This window comes from Aptenodytes forsteri, unplaced genomic scaffold (genome assembly GCF_000699145.1).
Source record: "Aptenodytes forsteri isolate BGI_AS27 unplaced genomic scaffold, ASM69914v1 Scaffold119, whole genome shotgun sequence".
NCBI lineage: Eukaryota > Metazoa > Chordata > Aves > Sphenisciformes > Spheniscidae > Aptenodytes > Aptenodytes forsteri.
The window spans coordinates 8,760,539-8,782,673 of NW_008796165.1; the positions used below are offsets into that span (position 1 = coordinate 8,760,539).

Sequence of the window (22,135 nt, forward strand, 5' to 3'; positions counted from 1 at the left end):
TTAGGACACAGCTAAGAGATGTACTCACACCCTGAGCCCAGGGAACACTTCCAAGCTGCACGGTTTAGATGTGCCATTGTAAATCAAGGAGCAAATGGTTCACGGAGACTAAATTTTCTCAAAATCTGGCACATTTGAGGAGCAGCAGAGGAAACAAAACGAAACAAAAACTAAAACAAAAATATAGGGGAATTTCAGGGCTCAGTATCCAGATTTGTCACTTGAGCAAACTAACTTAATTTGTGTCAAGTAATATTTATTAAATCATTCACTGTTTGAAGTAAGCACTTAGATGTCCAAGGATATGAAACAAAGCAGAATACTAACAGTCCTACTAACCTTGGAAATATCAACAGGTTTGCCACATTTTGCTTGCTCAATCTTTAGGTCAAAGCTCTTAGCCGTTCTGAGATACATCTTAGCCTGTTCAAGGTTATTTTCCTTCTTTGCTTTGATGGCTGCCTTCATGTATTGCTTCTTTCTGTTCTCCAGAAATTCCAGCTGTTCCCTAGCTGAAAAACAGTTGTATAAAAACCCTCACTCATCTGACACTGCCATGCCCCTGAAACAGGTTTATTATGTTCAGTTTATAGCCAAAAAAAGGTCAGTAAAAGTACAGATATCAAATAAGGACATTTCCTTACTGCACTTAACTGTTTCTTGGGCAGTTCCAACTTCTAGTATCAGAAAAAGAAACAAACTTCCTTCTATCATGGCATCCTTCATCAAAAAAAACCTCATAGCACTTCACAAGTGTCACAATAGTAATTACAGCCCCTTATTTGCAGGCAGGAGACAGACTCCAATACAGCTGATTGGTCCAAAGCAGAAGCTGAATTCAAACTTTCAGCTTAACGTGTTAACTTCTAAAGGATAGCGAATATTACGAGCATCTTCTTTACTCATTTCTTCCCTCTCCCCTGATCTGTCAGAAAAAAAACCTGATGAACCAATGTGCAGGCACATTCAGACATATCACCTCAGTTTATTTGTAATTCCTTGCCATCTTAGTTTCTTATTAATTCTTGTGTCTCCTCTTTCCTTCCCAAAACAGTAAGGACAACCACACAAGTCAGAAAAGACTGCTTTACACTGTACCAGGTCAGTGCATCCTGCCTCTTCTTACATCTCACTTAGGAAATGGTACAGCATGAGCTGATTGCAGCCGTTTCCAAAGATACTCATATTGGATTCACCACTGCACTCTACTTGTGATTACACACGCTAAACAACACTTGCAAGAGGTGCCTGTCTCAGCAAATAAATATACCAATGACTCTCACACTATGTTCACTGCTGTCGGATGACTATCAACTTATTCCCATCCTTGCAAAAGAGCCCGCTGTCCTGCTGCTGTGAGCAATTTGCCCAATCAGCCAAAACCAAGCTAATTAGACAAGGTAGCTAGCCCAGATTCCACTGAGACAAAACTCACAGTGTGCTCTGTGAGTATTTTCAAAGAAAATCTGTGGAGAATGGACTGAGCAAAGCCATTAATCCAACTGATCTTGGCTCCTTGACTTTCCTGGTATAGACCTTACGTGCAACTGCTCCACTCCACTCCCACACCTCCCTACGCCTTGCGCTCTCCCACAAGAAAAAGACAGGTTTTTACAGTTGATTTATCAGCTACGGGCAGCTGCAAGCTGCACTTTGTAATTCTGGGGGGAAAGAGGTAACATTTGGATCACAGAATGCACTTTGGCTAGTGAAATATAGCTTTACAACAGTGAAGTACTGACATTTTTTTGTGAAAATCATGTCAGTATGAATCTGTCCAGGTTCTTGTTGCGCCTATTGGTCTTATTTTAAAATACTTTAAATACCCAAGAGAGATTACTGTAACACCAGAGACCAGGTATTATCAATTCCTTCACAGCATAAGTCTAGGGCAATTCACTCAAGAGATTAATATGTCAGCTAAAATTGCAAAAAACAAAACTCCTGAGGATTCATAGATTTTCAAAGCCAAAACGGACAACTACTACATTTCAGTGGTCTTTATAAAACAAGTAATGGAATTTTCTCAAGAGAAGAATTATGAGCTAATCACAGTGGTGCTGCGAAATGCCTTTGCACTCTGCAGAAGAACGTGCATCAGCCAACTAGGCAGTTCTGCTTTGTCCTGAGGGAACTACCCAGGGCAGAATGGAAGAAGGATGGGATTACAGTCAAGGCATGACAACAGAATCAGTGAGAGCCTGAACACTGCTGGTATGTGCCCAAATCACACCGTGAGGTGGTGGCTGTCCCTTACTATCTGTACAATTAATCTTGTGCAGGCAACTGTTTAGTGACCTTAGCAACAGGAGGACTAGAAATTGATGAACTACTGCCTATACACCAGTTTGAGATCCTTGGATGAAGCGCTAGGCAGAAACCACTGTCTGATGTAGGAAGTTGCATTAGATCAATGAATAATTCACACTGGCAAGCCATCCACTTTAATGAGAGTACATGTAGAGTTCAACTGTGAGCAGAGTTAAACATTAAGAATCGATACACTTGTTACATCAAAATTAATTAAAAACCCAATCACCCTTATAATTACACATGCTGCCTTTGTGAAATAAAGCTGCATGGCTGGTCTGGATCTGCCCTCCAGCAGACACATATATTGAGGCTCCTGTCAGAGGAAATCTATGCCACACATTCACAGGCTCATATCTAAAATATAATGAAAAGAAGTCTTTACCAAGGTATTAAACTAAACTAGTTCAAACGACTTGCACATGGATCACTGGGAATGATGATCCCTTCACCTTACCATCTGGAGGGAGATGATCCATTGACTCTGCCTTGTCCAGAGTGGAGGGTGATGTAGCTCGTTTCACATGCTCAGGAGAGCTCTCCTCCTCAGCTACAGCAGATGGCACTGTAATTGGCTTAACAACTTGAGTCGGCTTTCCAGGCAGCTGAGCAGGCTTCTTGGCAACTGGGGCCTGTGTCAGAGGTTCATTCTAGCATAACAAAGAATTTCATATTAAATGCATAAAATCTATTTCAGAGTTGAGGACAGCATCTCAAGCATCAACCACCATGGTTATCACTGTATCAGCCTTCTGGTATCACTTCAGAGGGGAGTATAACACTCCAGACAGCAAATTTTAACTTCTGAAGGTTTACGAGCCATGCCACGCCAGTAGGTAGGTGACCTATGCAAGCGTCAAACCTCTACTATAGAAGGGACAAAAGGAATGTTCAACAAGGCAGTGATTTCAAAAAAAGCGGATGCATGCAGAAAGACTGTCATCCAGGAATTCTCTCCATTAAAAGCTACTCCAGTTGAAAGCACAATCAGCAACCAAATCCGGAGAGATAAAGAAATCAAACCAAAGTCTAAAGGCTGGTGCCACCTGACAAAAAGCAGTAAGTGTTGAACATCCTGGGAAAGCACAAACATAGGAGCTACTGGGATGTAGGATGAAAGTACAGACTTAAGTACTTTAGAATAATGTAAAGGAGCAGCCAGGATCTGAAGTGTTTGCTTTGAAAATAAAAGCCACATATAAGACAGTTATGAAAGAGCCAAACTCTGGACTCATAGACTCTGTAGGTACTGACTGTAATAACATCTCATCTCACTCTCTCTCCCCTACACTATAATGCAAACTGAAATTACTACTGAGATGCTGTACTCTTCAGACTTCTGGGAAATGTATTTCATCTCAGTACCCTTGCTTGACTAGAAATCCAATGGCCTCATCTCTGCAAACCACAAGAGACAGCATTTTAACTTTTACACATCCTACTAAGAAATACTAACCTCCTCCTCTTCATCATTTTCCTCCATGTTTGCCAGCTTGCTGGCACTTTCCAGAACAGCAGCTATTGTGCTGTCACCATCCGTTGCTGCAACACCAGGAAGAGGGGGAAATCCTGAGGAGGAAAGGAACACACAAGTAAAGAGTTGCATAAGACCTATGTTCTGTCTTCCATACTTCTTCTTTTCTGGAAAGCTATTTCTATCTAAGTATCTATTATCTAATATATTTCAGAATTCAGCATAACTAGACTGAGGCCAAGGCCACAAAGCCTTGCTAGATAAAGTCTGAGTGGTGGGCTTAAGATCAGATCTCTCACAGATATACAGGCTTAAAGGGATGATGCTAAAATGATGCAATAACAGAGCATAGTTTTCTAAGTTGAGCAACCGGCAACCAGCCAAGGAACCTCAGAACCTCAAGACTTTGAGCATCAAGACATGCCCCCAGAACCAGCAAAGAATTTAGTCTCTCTCCTTTGCACAAAAGGACAGCGGACTGTACAAAAAGTTGCTGGCTCTTCCCCCGCCTCCCCCCACTGCTGCCTCACCTTAGTTGGTACACAGTCCAGCAGAAAACCAGTGCTACCCCATCGAGTAATAAACAATACATTGCTGACATCTGGATAATACACTAAGCCTCTGCTGAAAATCTACTGCAATGCAGAGGTTGCAAAGTAAGGCAGAATCACAGTAGTTAAATGTGAAGTATACAAAGAACAATCCTTTTCATTATTTTATAATTCTTTTAAGGATGGGAGGAAGGCTTGCTGATGGAAGATAAACTCTCACTTCCACACTACCAGTTCAGTGTCAGCTTCAAACAACAGAGACCCAGAGCCACTACTATAAAATGTCTGTTAATAAGATTTATCTCATTAATATGTAGCAAGTATTCTTGTTGCCAGCCTCATTAGAAGTGCCAAGAAATAATGACTAAACTGCTTCTAAAACTAGAAATGGCTGCTATGGGGACAGAACAAGTTTGAGGTACACAGGCAGGCAGAACACAGAATCCTATGCTGCTGCCCCTGCGTGACATTTGATCCATTACTTAGCAGCATTTCTGTCTCCGAAGAGGTCAAGGCTGGTACTTATCATCATCCAGATGCAATGAAATGCACTGCCAGTCCATTATAATCTCATTGCTGGTTTCAGTGGCTGCCTGATGGTTGTCTTCAATGTAAGTCTCATGGCCTCTAAATGATGGCTGAAAAACATGTAGCTAACACGTAAGGAAATTGAGGAGTTACCCATATTTTCAGAGGTGTAAATATGGAGTACCTCACTCTTACAGAAACTGGTATTTACCAAGAAATGGATCACATTCTAGGACAAGGGATACTAAACTGCTTTTCAGGGACAGCTTCAAAGCAGGGAACCTTCAAAACCGTACATGACCTGACAGAGCTGGCACTGCCTACTTTACTACTACTACAGCGCTTGCCATTGCCACATTTGACAGTGACAAAAAAGCCACAAGGTCCGTGTCCCTTTTCTAACTTAAAAAATCTAGGCACTACTTTGCAGCGCTAAGTGTATCTTTTCAGATGAACACATCAGGCACAAGATGAAAGAAACGATGCTTCCTAGGGGAGAAACAGTATCACGCAAACCAGAGATGGAGCATTCATAGATGACCTTGCCCAAACTTTTACAAACACAGCACTATACGTTCTGAAGAAGATAAAAAGGACATGGAGTGTCTCAAGAAGCAGGTTCAGTTTCTGCCTCTGTCACTGTCTCAGTGTGACCACGAGCATGATTTGCTTTGTCTCTGTAGACTACTTTTACTAGTCATGAGAGCTGCAATACTGATCTGACTTGTGAGGTGTTGCAAGATGATGATTAATTAAATACAGAATTCCGAGGCTCCTGCTGGGAATCAATAGAACGGGAAAAATCAGACAAATTTTTTCAATTTCAAAAATCTCCTTCCAGTAAACTCCAGTTTACTCTTTCCTCTAGGAGGGCTGGCACAGAGGACACAGAGGTGACATTTTCAGCACCTGCCCATGGTTAAGTTGTTCAACTTCTCAAATAGGGCCAGTTTCAAGTTCTGATGCTGTCAAACAGGCAGTCAGTAGTCAGGAATATTCACCAGTGTGAAAGTTTGGGAGCATATTAATAAGCAGCTTCACAATACCATCAAACAGCAAGGCCAGCCTACTCACTGAGAAAAAGGAGGAGTTGTTCCACAGGATGAGGAGGCAATATCTGCACACCTCCTTCAGAGCCGAGCAGATATACAAAAGTTGTTACTAGGACATTTTATATTCACACTTACCAGGAGGAACAGGTAGCTCACAAAAATTCACTTTTCTCCCTGCTTTATGGGCTCTTATGGCATCCTGGTATTGCTGTAATCAAAGGCACGCAGTAAGACATAAAATGAAGTTGACTATAAATTAGCAATCATCTGTATTTAACCAGCATAAATATTGCAGAATACACAGTATTTTGCTATAATATGTGCATTGTCTCTTCTCCTTCTTCCAAACACTTTACAGCTTCCCTACTGGAGCTCTTTTCAAATAGAAGGACAACACACAAATTATTTCAGCCTTAAAAAAAGTCTTCAGCAAGAGAACTAATTCAAATGGCTTTGCTGTATGCAAGCAGCTTGCTACACTTCCATTTTACCTTGGCTATCCTCTCGTGCATCCTGCCTTTCCGATCATCCCCACTTGCTTTAGCCTGTGCTGCTGCTGACTTGTACTTCTCAAGCCTTTGCTGCAACGCTTCCAGCACTGTTTTTGGCTGCTGCAGGGAAGCTTGAAATAAGACAGACAATGAAATGCATGATTCAGATTTCAAAACATATGAGCTGCCTTCTTCCTCCCCTTCCTTACCTTCTGCAGAGACAAAAACATCATTGCAAAGTCTTATTATGAATGCAATTCTTCTAAAGAAAGTTTATTAACTTCTACTTCCATTACTGATCCAGAACAAAAGTACAGATGGGATCAGCAGCAAACAATATTCAGGAAGATTAGCTAGGTTTACTCAATCCTGCTGCAGTTCAGTGGGATACAGCAGACCTTCAGGTGCCTTCCAGCCCTGCTATTTTTATGCTTTGCTAAAGAAATCCAGAAGTCCTACCTGAAACTTGTTGGGGCTGAGGTTCAGGTGTTGTAAGGTCCTGGGAACTTCCCACTGGAGCTGGTACCTTTTGCTTGGATGGATCTTGTACGTTTCCTAGGCTTTCAAGATCTGCAAAGCAAGGGAAGCAGGAAGTTTCACAGCATGTTCCATAAACAGCAGGTCAACCCATGTTACTCAGAAAACCATCAATTTGATCCCATCATCTTCCTGAAAGCTTTTTGGCTTCAAAACAATATCTGTGTGGCTAGGTAAGTCTAAGGTTCCCATTATTCAGAGAAAATACTTTATAATAGAAAATCTCAAATGCTGATTTAGTTTAGGTTAGTGCTGCTTGAGGGAAAAGAAAAAAAAAACGTAAAACCAGTTCAAGTATTCCAAGAATTCTCTCCCCAAAATACAACTTGGTATCTTGGCAGATGGAAAGAGTGAACAAGATTGCTAATTGACTAAAATATGTGCTGAAAAAGGGAAGCAAGTAATACCATCTATTCAGACACCCAAGTTTCTGGCATTGTATAACAGTGGTTATTTCAGAAAACTACAAAAATATCCACTGCAAAAATCTTGCACTTTTTAAGGCAAGATTATATCATGGGTGAAGTTTCTCTCTAATGCCTTTTGGTGATCAGTTTATAACTTAAGGAGTCATAAATCTCATGATTTATTGAAATAAAGTAATCTGTTATTTAGTTTCTGAGAATAAAATAATCTACTAAAGTAAATTGTTTAAAACACTGAGTTGCACAGACCAAATATTAATTGTTGGTGGTGATACTAGATCTATTTAAAAAACCTCTGTTACAAGGATTGAAGTATCTTTAATATTGGTAACTTGCTTTAAGATTTAGACTTTACTGCACTGCAATCTGCTTGTTAATCTCTTAATGTGAACGTTACGAACTTCATTTGAAACACCATCAAATATTATAGTAAACTTTAAGAATGTGCCATTACCCTTCTTCCCCTTCCACATACTGGCTGCTATTATCTAAAGTTACAAAAATAGGAATATTAGACATCAATACCTACTTGAACTTGTAATTCACAGAGAGTAACTTCAATATAAATAATGATACCTCATTTTTCTTCATTGGTCTTGATTAGAATTTGAATATGCAGTAAGTCTCAGACCGAACTGATCTTCAACTCTTACAGTTTTGCAATCAAATTCAGAATAATTCCATTACAGCATAGATACTTCTAAAAGGGTTTTTATAAGACGAGCCTTACCCTGAGGAGGTGGAGGCATATTGTGGAGGTCTATTGGCTGCCCACTATCCAAAGCTTCCAAGACCACATTAAATTTCTAATGCAGAAAAAAACAAATCAGAAGATTTGGTCTAGTATGTCCAAGACTTGCCAGCTGCCACAATGAATATTTGACACTCGATGCATGTGTGTACAGCATAGGGTATGTTGAGCATTCAGGATTTCTTGTGTGCATACCTTGCCTGCCTTCATATATTCCTTCGCTTTCTCCAGGTCCCCTTGCTGCTTGGCTTTTAGAGCTGCTAATTTATACTCCTTCTGCCTCATAAGTAGCATTGCTCGTGTGCTGCTGTTCTGGAGATCTGTGAGAATGAAACAATGCCGAGACTTACATAGAGCATACAAAATATGCATTCCTTGCTATGTCCATCTATTCAAACCTGCATTAGTCCTCTTTTGCTTTGAATCACACAGCTATGTTACAAAAGTCCTTTTTCCTCCAGTCTCCAGAAGTCCTACCAGACATAACAATCCCACTTTTCCCAATTTAAAAAAAAAGTCTTTTAGTCAATATCTCAAAACTCTTTAAAGCTTGGAGTTCCACGTCACAATATTGAAGGAGAAACTGAGGCATGGGGAAAGTGAAAGATATTGATATAGTGCATATAAGAGCTCTATAATAACTGATTCCACTGCCAGAAATTCAGCATCCCACTGACAACTCTATCTGAAACATTCAGCAGGGAAGCTCCAACATAAGCCGTGCTTTGCTATACAATACAAATATCAAGAAAGATGTAGCACTAAAATAGTGTGGCAACTGCTTATCCTCTCAGATCATGGTACCTGTTTCCACGATAGGACTAAAAGCAGCATGACCCTGTAGAGACTCTGATTCCAGATGCTGCATTGCCTCATGAGAGGTCTTCTGCTCATCATCTGCAGCAGACTCAGCTTTATTCTCTGGTAGGATACTGACTGAATCTCCTGAATTCTCTAGCTCCGCTCCTGTGGCTTGAGATAAGTGAGAAGAACTCTTTCCTGTTGCAACAGGAGGTGGCATTTCTTCCTCATTGATTTTTTTGCCTTTCTTCACTGCAGCCAGCATGGTTTCCAGTGTCTGGCAGAGATGGAACAGCAAAGTCGATAAGCATTTTCATCAAACATATTACTAGCATAAAATCATTAAAACACAAATTCATTCCCTTATTCGTGATGGGATCTATTACGCACACCACTACAGATTGCTGCACTTTAGCTCCCTATTTTTTTGCCAAGTTCAGCGCTAGTGAAAGGTGTCCAATTATCAGAGCAACACAAGGCAAAGGACTTGTTACCCAAACTACGTAATTGCGAGTACCTCAACACCTAGAATTATTGGTGATTATTTTTTATTATTATTAGCTGATGCGGTCCACTCAGCTTTGTCACAGAAAGTCACCAAGGAAGCCATTTATACCAACTGTAGATGCATTTTATGTCTTTAAAACAAAATAAAATACACTAGTCTGAAATGTCACTGCCTATGTAGATTCAGGGAAGGAAGGAGTCTGCATACCTATTTAATGCAATGAGAAAAGCCATTAAATACTAACAAAGGAAATGGAGCTTCAGCTGGTGATCTATGGCAAGAAGCTCTCACCATCTGTAACATGGGTTAACTGCTGCTGATTTTTTTAAAACCATTCCTCCACCACAAATATTACCTTCCTCAGTATTTTTTTTTTCATTTAAGGTTTAGACAAAAGACCACCATGTACTTTAAGCCAAAACAAAAGTTTTACTTCTTTCACCTTCCATAGAAACTGAAATGGAAGCACAGAAAGACAACAACAGAATCTCATCAGTGCCAGAATCACTGCTATTTTTGGTTAGCCATGACATTGTTTGACCTATTAAGCAACAGTGGAAGATACTTTGGTCTGACTGCATGCAAGATTGGGGTTCAGACCAGTACAGCAACCCACACGCAGTTCTTTCTTCTCCACGTGTGGGATGACAGACTGACTGGAAATGGAATTAAACACTGAGATTAAAGTTCACAGTTCCAAGAACTACGTACAAGAGATAACTGTACGCCGTTTGTTGGCATGTCATTTTGCTAATTAAGGAACTGCGAGCTGTGAAGTGAGATCTAGTCTATTATCCTTAGCTGCACCGCTTAGGCACAGGGAAACTCCCTACCTTGAAAAATAAAGGAAGTGGCAAACGGCGCACTAAGCTTCATTATTGGATGAAATAAGCTGGTTTGCCTATCCCTCTTGCTCTCTGAAAGGTCAGGTGGTTTCATGTACATTCCTTTCAGAGCTAGCAGGACACATACAGACATCTCCTTTCTTTTACATTTCCTCCCCTGGGTTTGGCCTCAGTTGTTCCCTTTTATCCTGGTTTCAGCAGGGATAGAGTTAATTTCCTTCCTAGTAGCTGGCACAGTGCTGTGTTTTGGATTTAGGATGAGAATAATGTTGATAACACACCGATGTTTTAGTTGTTGCTACGTAGTGCTTACACTAGTCAAGGACTTTCCAGCTTCCCATGCTCTACCGACTGAGAAGGCTGGAGGTGCACAAGAAGCTGGGAGGGGGCACAGCCAAACTGGTCAAAGTTTAGAAAGGGATATTCCATACCATATGATGTCATGCTCAGCATATAAAGCTGGGGGAAGAAGAAGGAAGGGGGGGACATTCGGAGTGATGGCGTTTGTCTTTCCAAGCAACTGTTATGTGTGATGGAGCCCTGCTTTCCTGGAGATGGCTGAACACCTGCCTGCCAATAGGAAGTAGTGAATGAATTCCTTGTTTTGCTTTGCTTGCATGTGCAGCTTTTGCTTTACCTATTAAAACTGTCTTTATCTCAACCCCGAGTTTTCTCACTTTTAACCCTTCCAATTCTCTCCCCCATCCCACCGGGGGGGTGTGTGTGGTGTGGGGGGGTGGGAGGAGTGAGCAAGCAGCTGTGTGGTACTCAGTTGCCGACTGAGGTTAAACCACAACACCTTTGTATCCTAAGACACCTGGCAGCTAGCAAGACATTACATTCCTCCCTCAGTGGACAGTGCTGTGCTATAAAGTTTTGCTCAAAAAGACAGAGCTGGCTGCTGTCTGAGGTGATGCAGAAGACCAGATGAAAGCAAACAGGGAAATAAAGGCACTCTGCACAGCGGTAATCACCAAGCACTACCAACTAACTACAAGCACGCCACCTGGCTGAAAAGATGCAAAACTGAAGAAACCACTCCTTGCCGCAATTTTTAATTGCCTTAATGAAAAATCCTGTTCTATTTTCAAGCACAGCCAACACACTCAGGGAAAGATACCATCTTCCTCTGTCTCTCAGAACTGAGTGGAAGTTTAGTATCTAAGGGAAGGCATCAGTGATGAACTGGAAGGTATATGTTCTAGAAAAGCTCCTAAATTTGCTTTAAGGTAACACTGAACAGTCATCACAGGTCAAATTCAGATCTAGACAGGTGAGTTTTAACATCAGCATTTACCACAAACCCTGCCTCTAGCTACCACTAGACACATTCAACAGAAACAAAGCTGATGCACAAAAGGCATCTGAAGTTACACTTTTCTGTGTATTTGCTACATCAGATTGGTAGTAAGTAACAAGAAATGTTTTTAAAGTAACTCAAGGTAGCATATTAGAATTTCTCTCCCCTTTCAACAAATTCACACATCTGGAAAGGCTCTGAACTACAGTTTAGAGAACTGACTTTGCCTCCCCCTCATTCACATACCTGATGAACCCAACTTACCTTAAGGCCTCTTTCATATCGGCGTATTTTGGCACTCTCACCTGACTCCTTTGCGTTAGAAATTGCTGTCCTATAGTTAGCAATTCTCTTCTCCAGTGTCTGTTGCAGCTCACTGGTAACAGCAGGAAGTGAGGTGGTCTCAGAAAAAATAATAAAACAAATCAAGAAAACTTATTTCATCCAACTATACAAGTTTTCCCACAGCACTGAAAAGCAAATACTCCTCTTCTACACACACTCCTGTTAGTCAAGAGCACAGGACGAAACAGTCTTTAAAACAGAGGAGCACTTGTACTACACTAGCAGTCCTTGGATCCACGTCTGGGCTTTCTCTCAAAGGCGTAATAGAGAAGAACGGGTGGAGCCATTTAGAAAACTCACAGTCACAGGGCAATTGGAGGCATGTGGTTAGGGAGTAGGTGAAGAGAACAGTAAAGTCTCTCAAACACCAAATGACAGAGGGTGTGAAGAGGTATTTTGGCACAAATCTTGACTTTTTCTTATTTTTAAAACATGCTAGTTTACTCCCTTCTGGGGTTCTTCAACCTGGTTTTACTACAACAGCTCTTTTTCCTCCTCCTACAGCCTGGAATTAGTTCAGTGACAAAAGCAGCCTAAGCAAAGTTACAAGTAGCTACTTACAAACACTCCACAGCTACAGAGACCTTTCAGATGGCTACTGATGTAATTATTGCCATTATCTCCATAGAAACATTCTCAGACCCATTTATTAATGGGCCCAATGCACAAGGGCACTGGAATCTGTAGCACACAACAGAAACATGGCTGTAACTGAATAAAGGATTTGACTGCATGAGGATTGACAAATTAAGCTGAGAAAGCTAATGCTACTGAGAAAAATTCCACAAAGACGTCAAAGATGCTGAGTTACAACAAATCTCACAATTTTAGCACACTGCTCAATACTCTGAGAGGGAAGATACGAACTCTGGAAGCCTGAACTGCAGTCTGCATGCTCATATGCGTAATGAGGGATAAGACATGCTTGATTCCAACTGTTTACCTCCTCAATTCTATGCTAACATTAAAAATCATCCTCTGAACACAGCAAAAAATTCACCTATGTCAATACAGCATTGGTTTCCACAGAGAAGACAGCAATAGTGTAGTTTTTCCTTCCTTGGAGGACAAGACCACCTCTCTAGATCCTTGTTTGTGACCCTCATATAAGCTGCATGACAACGGTGATTCAGCAAAACTGTCAGGAACATGAAGCTCTTTCCTACCTGTGGTTGCAGTTCAGGTTGCTTGTTCTCTCCTTCAGCTGTGGATGGCTCCATTGCTATTGTTTCATCCTCACAGCTTCCTGTCTCACCTTCCACCCCCAGAACTTCTTGCAATTCTGCCTAAAGTAAAAGCCAACAAAAAGCTTTCCCTCAAAATTTTCTATTTCCTCAAAAGACAAAATAAAATAAAGTCTCAAGCTCCAAAACCTTTGGATGGACCTTGAACCCAAAAAGAGAGTCTAAACATCTTATATTCTGGTCATTTTTTATTTATTTTATTTTTTATTTTTAAATTAAACTGGTTCCACTTGTATTTGCAACAGGAAGCCAGATACCACTCAAAAGCCACACTACAGCTCCAGGATCACCACACAACTTTGTGGTTAGAAATCTGAAGCTGGAGAAGTTCAGAGAAGTACTTTTACAAAGATCATTCAAACCCAAATTTGAGATTTCCAAAAAGCATTTATTAACAATAGCAGACAAAAACACTGCTTAACACTCCTTCCCTAAACCCTGCCAACTAGATCACTCACTGAAATGACAAAGAATTTCTTGGGACATACTCTCTCAGGCCAAGCACTACTCAAAGCAGTAGCAAAATGGTGACAGACATCACTTTAAGGAGAATGTCCCTGGCTGTATTTCACCAGCTGACATGGAATAGGATTCCTGCTGTTCCCCCACTTCTCTAAGACTCTCACACATGTGAATGTTAGCTAGGAAACTCTCTTACTCTGGTGTGCAGGGGTTGGATCCTGCAAAGTCTTATATCTAATGGAATGCTTTTGCAATATTTTAGCTTCTCACCACAAAGTTAACAGACATTTTTGCTAAATGCAGTTCCATTTTAAAAAAACCAAAACAACTAAGATGTACTAAAACTTTTTGCTAACAAAGTCATGCATACCAACAGATCTGTATCTTTCTCCAAGTCTTCATCTTCTGCTTCTTCCTCCTCATCTTCATTCAGGTCCTTCATACACTCTGCAGCCATCTTTTCAATATGTTCCATGGGCAGAGGAGCTGTGAAAAGAAACCACAAGGAGCCATAAACCCTAAGTAACAGTTATGCAGTCACTGGATATAAATTCTAAAGGAGTTGCTACCAGCTGAAAGAGAGCAGTGACTTCTCCTCTTACTGCCCCTTTATTGGATAGTGCCATAGGTAAACGAGGATATATGAATGGATAAAGGACAAAGACTGGGGAAGTGAACATCCAGGAAAAAAGCAATACTAGTCTTTCTGAGAGTGACAAAGAAGGCAGGCAATAAGACAAGGAAAATGACTGCACCCAATAACCTAGCTCAGAAATTAGATGTCAGGGAGAAATAATGTCTGTTTACTAATACAAGGAGCCTGAATGGCAAAACCATAAGCACCATGATAGACTAGCAGGTATGGTGGGACACAACAGTGCTCAGAAAGCATAGCCACAAAAGAGAAAGATACTGTGGTAGGTTTACACAGTAATGACATTTAAGGCTGAGTAAGAAAGATGAGTAGGACTGGATCAAACAACTGCTTCAGGGAAAAATTACTAGAAGTCACCTCAAGCTCCTAGGCTGATTTAAGATACAGATAAGTACCTCTATGATATTATTTACAGAAATAACTAGTAACAGAAACTTTGTCATCATGGAAGACTTCAATTTTCCAAAGAAAAATTGGAGAATACTACTATTCTTGGATGTTACATCAAAACTGTATTCCTTAGTTAAGGTAAAAATCAATGGTGGCACAAATAAACTGGCATAAATATAAACTGTTGATGAATAAGTCTGAAGTTTCCATCCATGAAAGGGAATTACTGGAGCAGCCTTTGTCCCCAGCAGGAATAAACATCTGAACTAGTTTTAAGCTGATGCTAGATATTTATGAAAGGTATTTATGACGTGATTGTCCATATTAACAAGGCCTGGACTCAGCATCTTTGTCAGGCCTTTCTGTTCTGTGTCCTTTGCCTCATGTCAGTCTACCCTAACAAAACGTAATTCACTCCTGGTGAATTCTGACTGACAGAATAAATTCTGACCCCATATGGAACAGAAGTGGTCCACATCCATCCATCCCTAAGTGCCAACAAATTATTTCTTTCTCCCAGTTTTATCCCTTTTCTTCTCTCCCTCATGTTGAACTAATTTGAGTTAAAAGTACTCTAATTCCCAAAGATCTGCATGTATGGATATGACCAAGTTAGCCCCACAGTTAAATGCATGAGATGCAGACACTTGCATTAAACATCCCATCACACCTGCCGGTAAAAATTCTGTTTGCGTTTTCTTTCAAAGCCAAAAACATGTTATTGTGTGTATTACAACAATGCATACAACCATAAATCAGAACAAAGTTCAAGGCATTTACCATAAATAGTGCTGAGCTCAAAGAGCTCCCAATCAAACTACAACTAACTAAATCACTGGAGTTTTGTATAGGGTCTACATTACGCTTGAGACTCCAACAGCTGATCCATTTTCTCAATCTACAGTCTTAAGCACAAGAATGTCTGTCTCTCTCTCTCCATCTCATGTTAAACTGGGTACATATCCATCCTTTGAAACTGATGACGCACATTAGCATCAATTCTAGAGACATACTGAACAACACAAGCCATAAGCCAAACTACTGGCTGTTAACATGACAAGCAAGGAGGCACAGCAAACTATCCATATGTTTGAAGACAGCAAGAAAGGAAGACAAGAAAATCTTTCTACCTTGAGAAACTACTTGTTTTACACATCAAACACTACTGCAAAGTCACACTTGGCATACAAAAATAGAATGCTCCAAATCAAGGCATCATACTTGTCATGAGCCCAAGAGCAGCAGCAGAACACTGGCACAGAGAACTGCTAAGCAAATCAGAAAAAGTGCTGTTTCTTCTGCCTCTCTAACTACACTTCTGCATTTTCTGCATTGCTGTCTCATGCCCATGAGATTTTCCCTTTTCCAAATCATTCTTGGCTACTTTGCCTTGCAATTTCTCTTCAAGCTTCTGGTCTTTACCCTGAAAACTCTACTTAATTCCTGCTTGCTGAGTTCTCATCTCTACTTCATGCTGTGCCAACCACATCTTCCTTAACTATCAACTTCCTCCACGCGCTCTCAAAGGTGAAGTTATTTGCACACAAATCCCAACTGTCCACGTAAATGCCTCTGATAGATCCCTATGCAGACATATGACTATGACTCACCAGTGTCAGTACATGTTGAATAGAATATAGATCTTCAGGACAGAGTTTTACAGTCAATTTAAACGGATCTAAAACGGATCCCATCCTACCCCTGCATTTGCTGAATCAGCTGAAAATTAACCCAGGTACAAAGCTGTTTCTGTTCAAATAATCTAATTTACTGTATCAGTGCTTCAGGACCTGTGTCAAACATGTTGCTCATATATTTGACCCTTAGCAAAACTCTGCAACTAGGACAGTAGGCCATATCCAAATGCAACTGGCTGTACTTCAAAGGTCAGTGTCCCTTATGTGAAGCCCCACTAGAGGCAAAAAATCTAACCAAGCCTCCTCAGATGGTTGGTTCAGCTCTAGTCCAGTATGGCAAGTTGAGGCTACAATTTCAAACATCCGAGTGGCTGACCAACTGGCATTTATCAATCATAGATAGCAGAGATCTCTGTACTTAAGATGTTGCAACAGTACAGCTTTTCCTGCCTGCATCTTCAAGCTAGAGGGAGATATCACTTTTTCCCCCCCCATCGGGGCTCTAGAATGTAAATCTAGGAGTGAATTATTGCACCTTATGCTCAGCCAAGAACCGAGCACCAGTACGTATTGTACTGGGACCCTTTTTTCTGTCCTTCTCCAGACAGGATCTGTTTCTCCCCTGTCCTTACCATACCCTCCTCCTTTCTAGGCACCAGCCTGCATCCTGCCCCCGCCATGCACCATGTCCCCATCACTACACTGTACCAGGTCTCATGAGTCCCCAGTGCCAGATGTCCATTTGTCCATCTTCCATGCGCTTCTGATCTATATACTCCCAATTCTACCAGGAAAACAGAATAGCTGTAAATGATTTTGGAAAATAGTTTTATAAGCCATAACACATACCTTTAGAAGGCATAGTAAATGTTAACTTTGCACTGTCTGAAGTTTCATTTCCCTCTTATGAATAAAGAGACTGAAAAAACACATTAAGCGACACAATCAGGGCCAGAAGGAAGTCAGCACTTGAAAAGCCAACAACAGTTCAAGAGCTCCTGACACCCAGATTCACCCTCAAAACACTATACCACGTGTTTTAACCATGAGTTACCTATGTCCAATAGCAGAATTTCTGCTACTGTGCTTATTAGCACAATTGTGCTTATTAGCTTTAAGGGTTTACTACAGTCCTGAAATCTGGAGAGTGGAAATTATTCAGAATTTAGTTTTAGATACAAATACCTCCTCTGTCTCTCATCAATTACAGTGTTTAGACAGTCACTTTTTCTAGATATTTTAAAACTCTTCATTTCCCTGCTGCTCTGTGTGAAGTCCCTTCAAATATTACAGGCAAATTACTGCAGAGCTGCAAATTAGGCTGTAGTTGCACTAACTCTTCTTTCCAGCATCTGCTCACGCACCCATAGCAAGGGTAGGTCCCATTCTCCTTCTCCCACCTCAACCACTTGCTGTCACCCCTCCCTTGCAGCCATAGCCGCATTTAAATAGGTAGGTAGCAAACCAGATCAAGGAACTGATTCAGCTGAAAACCTAGCACAACAACATAAGTTTATTTTTATAGATCAGTTTCCTGAACCAGCTCACCCTGCAGCTCCATAAATACGTATACCAGCTTAGAAGTAGAGCATGCTCACTAGAGACTGCCCCTCTCAGCAGCAGCCTTGATTTATAGTAGATTACAGCAATCCTGTAAAACACTGCATGCAAACACTATCAGATAAAATTAACAGATGCTTAAAATATTAAGAATAGTAATGATCCATTCCAAGAGACACTCTAACATCCTGCATAACACAAACTACAGGATTCTCCCAGTAATTCCATCAGTTCCAGGATTTCCCTCTTAAAAGGGTATTCAGTTTTGGTTACAGAGTCCAAGTAACTAAAAATGTAATGCTCGTTCAGTAAATTCAGTCTTTAAACAGAAGAACAACCAAACAACAAACAGCCCACCCTCCACAAGAAACAATTTCCATTTTGAATTCATCTAGCACCTACTACACCTTTTTATGACTTCATATGCTAAACCAGCGTGTCTTAATTTAGTCATTAAATTGGCTAGCCATCACGTAGTTTTTTCCTGTGTCTATAAGAGCACAGACAAAAAAACTCTTACCCTTTTTGTAGAGTAACAACTTAAACCTTTCAAAGTAAAGGAAAGAGTAGTTGCAATTTCAGCTTCTATCGGTGATGAAAAAACATTTTAGATACCTATTTACAAATCACTGATGTATCTTTAATAAATTATTCAGGTTGTCAATAAATGAAATCCAGATACTTTAACTTACTTTTCCCTTTTGGTTTTGATTTCCCTTCTTTCACCTTTGCTCCTGTGATAGCAGCAAGCTCTGCTTCTAAGTCCCCATCATCCCCACCTTCCTCTGCACCCAGCAGCATCTCTTCAGGATTGAAATCTACAAACAGCCCCAGCTGGAGCCAAGGCAAAATAAAAAATAAAAAAAAGATACTGCAGTTAGAACAGAGATGACACTCAAAAACATCACACTGCATGGATTATTTAAACATTTTCATGCATTCTGGATTCTGTTCATTTTTTTTAAAGCCCACTAACATACCACTTCTATTACCAAAACAATGCATACCAGGCACCCATAACTGACGTAAGGTACATAAATCTTAATAAGCCACAAATACTCCTTTTAAAACTCTACACAACCAACAATTTCTTAAAATCAAGCCTAATAGACCGACATAACGAGGTGAAATAAAATGATGTCTGTTACACTGAGCCTCATGAAGCAGGTATCGCCAGGGAAGTTCAGGGCAGTTCCTGTAACAGCTAAGCTAAAAAATATTCAATCATCGTTCACACAATACAGGTCTGACATGCATACACTGCAGAGATTTCACCCTTATCTCTTGGAAGAAGCTATATTTACATACACAGAACTGTTCTGTACTTCTCATTACCTCAGTTTGTAAATCATAAACACATGGAAAGCCCATGCACACACACAGAGAAACATAATCATTACAAATGCAGCAATGCCTACACTACACTGGAGAAAACAATCAACCGTCTGGAACAGATCATCAGCTAAGCAACAGCATCTCAGGTAATATTATTAATAACAGTAATCAGAATTTGATAAAATAGTGAGGGTTATCACTCAATTGCTGTAAAACATGCCAAAGCACATAAGTATCAGAGAAATCTCAGAGGTCTTAGTCTAAAAGGTATTCTTCCAAGATGCCATCTTATCACGATTCTTATATTGCTGGTTAAGATAGTAACTGCCCCAGAAATAACAGCATTTTTATTCAAAGTATGCTCAGCTTTTTTATAAACATGAATTAACTGAATTAGATTCATCCCATGAGGTAGGTGGAGTAGCTTTCCTCAAACTTTTTCAAAGCACAATAAGCCCTGTTGGCTTATTGGTCTTCACATGGCCAAGTAGGCAGCAGTTCAGCTTCTCTCAAGCAAAGGAATAAAAATCAGTTGTCATTGTTACAAGAGTTAACAATCTCCTCCTGCCTCTGAGGATGTGAAGTGCTACCAGAAGCTGAAGCTGCCTGTCAGTTTATAAACTAGTGTGAGTAAGTAATAACAACTTGGGTTTTTTAACCCTGTAGGAATCGAGGTGCTGGTGGCTACTGCCTTGAAATATTTTGTGTCCCTCTTTGAACCCTTTTATAATCCCAAAGAAGAATGTGAAATATACCTGAGAAATACTCATTCCAAGGACCAGGAACAGTATTCAAAATCAGCAGCTATTTGTTTACTAGCCCCAATTCTGCCCTTGACGTTCTGTAAGGCACTGGGCAGATCAGTTAGCCACCCTCTGCCTTATCCATCTCCCTTCCGTAAAACAAAACTAATACATTTGCAGTCTTGAATAGAATGGAAAGAAGGTCAGGACAAGATTTAATTAGGAAGTATTTATAATGGTGATCTAAAGATTGAAGTTCTATGGAACACACACACACCTTTTATCAACGTGCAGAATGGATCAGGAGCCCATGTGATCTGTTCATTACTACACTGCAAGTATAGAAAGTGAAGCAGGTGTCGTAATGAATGGAGTCAAGAACAGAATCCAGCAGTTCTAGCATTAAGTCTCTCAATCTGTTCAGTAAGGCACATTTCCAATGAAATTAATAGTATTAAAGAAATGTTTAATAAAACAGAAAAAGAGAGGTTATAAAAAACTTGCAGTTGATACACTACATAGCACAAAACCAGTTTAAATTGAGTTAATTTGCAAGTGAACAAGCCATTAGTGTATTTGTTTCAAGCAACAATCCTCCATGTTGTAAGACAGGCTGAATAACTAATTGTATTGAATCAGAAATCAGTAAAATATGTTAATCAGCTCCTTTATTTACTGTTTATCTTTTTAGAGTGTGGTTTCTTTTTTTGGAAGGAGGAAAGATATTTTCACCTTTTACCTTCTCCCTTGTTCAAATGAACTATATTATATACTACCTCTCCAATTGAGAGATGCAAACATTCATATTAGAGCAATGGCAACATTACGGATCTCTAACTAAACCATTCTGCCTCCAGTATGAGAATACTGGTTCCTAAGAAGTCACCAAAGAGAATATCTTAGCTATCTTCTCTATTCTAATATCCTATTCCAATCTCTTTTCATATTTCCCTATATTCTCACCAGTTATTCCTCCTCTATATGTTACTTGCCTCTATTCTACCTTCAAAGGTTTCTAAAGTTCCATGCTGGTTCTAACATATTCTTTACCTCTAACTGTACTCTGTTTTCCTCCCACTATTCTACCCAGAATTTTGCCTTGGCTGTATTTCTAATTTTGACACTGTTGCCTGACTTCCTACACCTGCCAACCACGAGTAAATCATGTTTCTCTCCTCAAGGCTCCTGAAACTACATCCAAAGGTAAAGAGTATGAAAAAAAACCCCAACACATGGGCACATCTAAGCTCACTTTTAGCTACAGGAGAGGGACATAGGCTTATCAGTCTATCTGTTGCAAGAAAAAATGACTATACATAGGGAAATTAAAATAACTGGTGTAGCACCTTGAAGTTCTCCCATATGTGCCCCTGAATTTGTTATCTGATATTCCGGTCGTCTTATTTCTGTTTTCTTAGAAGTGTAAGAAAAACCTCCATACAGTTATTGAAGTTATTATTAAGTCTCAATGTAGCTGGGGCAGGAAACTACTATAAGCATGAGTCATGAGGTCTCACATAAAGATTACAACATTGTGGCTTCCCTGCAAGAACTCCACTGCTGCATATCAGATATTTACTTTAAGAAGAATGTGCTAAAGGAGAAAGCAGGAAAACAGGCACCACACAATTCAGATTTTTTCATGGTCCTGCAATATCTTAGTAACGCATGGGAGATTATAGCAGGAAAACAGCTGCAAGAGGTCTGAACGAGACTACCCTGAAGAGCAGTAGGAGTAGGAGGTTTCCCTACCTGCTTTGCAACCACATCTCCCTGGCCCTTTGCCTTCCTTACCTGCTTTGCAACTGCAGCTCCCTGGCCCTTTGCCTGAGGGCTTTTTTTAGGTCTTCTGCCAAGCATGCTGGTTCATGAATTTCAGAGGATTGTGTCTCTAAGGGACTGAAAGCACATGAAATTGAACGTCAGTATCCTCGCCTGTCTCAACGCGCTGCAAACTGGACGAAGGCAGGCAGCACAGAGCAGGCTGTGCGCAAACCTGCAGCTTTTACCACCACCCCCAAATACTGAGCAACACCAGGAGGGAAATCGGGGGGGCACACACCATGTAACACACTCCCCAGGGCCCAGGCCCGTCAGCGCCGCCTTCCCCACAGCCGCCCTCCGCCGGGAGCCCGGCCCGGCCCGGCCCGGCCCCGCCCTGCCGCATCCTTCCCCCCGCCCGACCAGACCT

At 40.6% G+C, this 22,135-nt stretch overlaps 1 protein-coding gene across 1 annotated transcript in view; it reads right to left on the reverse strand.

Annotated features, from left to right (window-relative positions):
* Positions 1 to 21,839, reverse strand: part of CC2D1B (coiled-coil and C2 domain containing 1B) — a 35,421-nt gene extending 13,582 nt beyond the window's left edge. Inside the window, exons 1-14 of the mRNA XM_009287367.2 lie at positions 21,739 to 21,839; positions 18,559 to 18,700; positions 13,995 to 14,110; positions 13,085 to 13,204; positions 11,838 to 11,975; positions 8,924 to 9,197; positions 8,315 to 8,439; positions 8,099 to 8,174; positions 6,866 to 6,976; positions 6,407 to 6,537; positions 6,051 to 6,123; positions 3,767 to 3,879; positions 2,768 to 2,960; positions 340 to 512 (exon numbers count right to left, since the gene is read on the reverse strand). Coding sequence (XP_009285642.1) covers positions 340 to 512; positions 2,768 to 2,960; positions 3,767 to 3,879; positions 6,051 to 6,123; positions 6,407 to 6,537; positions 6,866 to 6,976; positions 8,099 to 8,174; positions 8,315 to 8,439; positions 8,924 to 9,197; positions 11,838 to 11,975; positions 13,085 to 13,204; positions 13,995 to 14,110; positions 18,559 to 18,700; positions 21,739 to 21,804 — 1,851 coding nt within the window. The 5' untranslated portion in view covers positions 21,805 to 21,839. The remainder of the gene's footprint in view (positions 1 to 339; positions 513 to 2,767; positions 2,961 to 3,766; positions 3,880 to 6,050; positions 6,124 to 6,406; positions 6,538 to 6,865; positions 6,977 to 8,098; positions 8,175 to 8,314; positions 8,440 to 8,923; positions 9,198 to 11,837; positions 11,976 to 13,084; positions 13,205 to 13,994; positions 14,111 to 18,558; positions 18,701 to 21,738) is intronic.
* Positions 21,840 to 22,135: the final 296 nt, after the last annotated feature.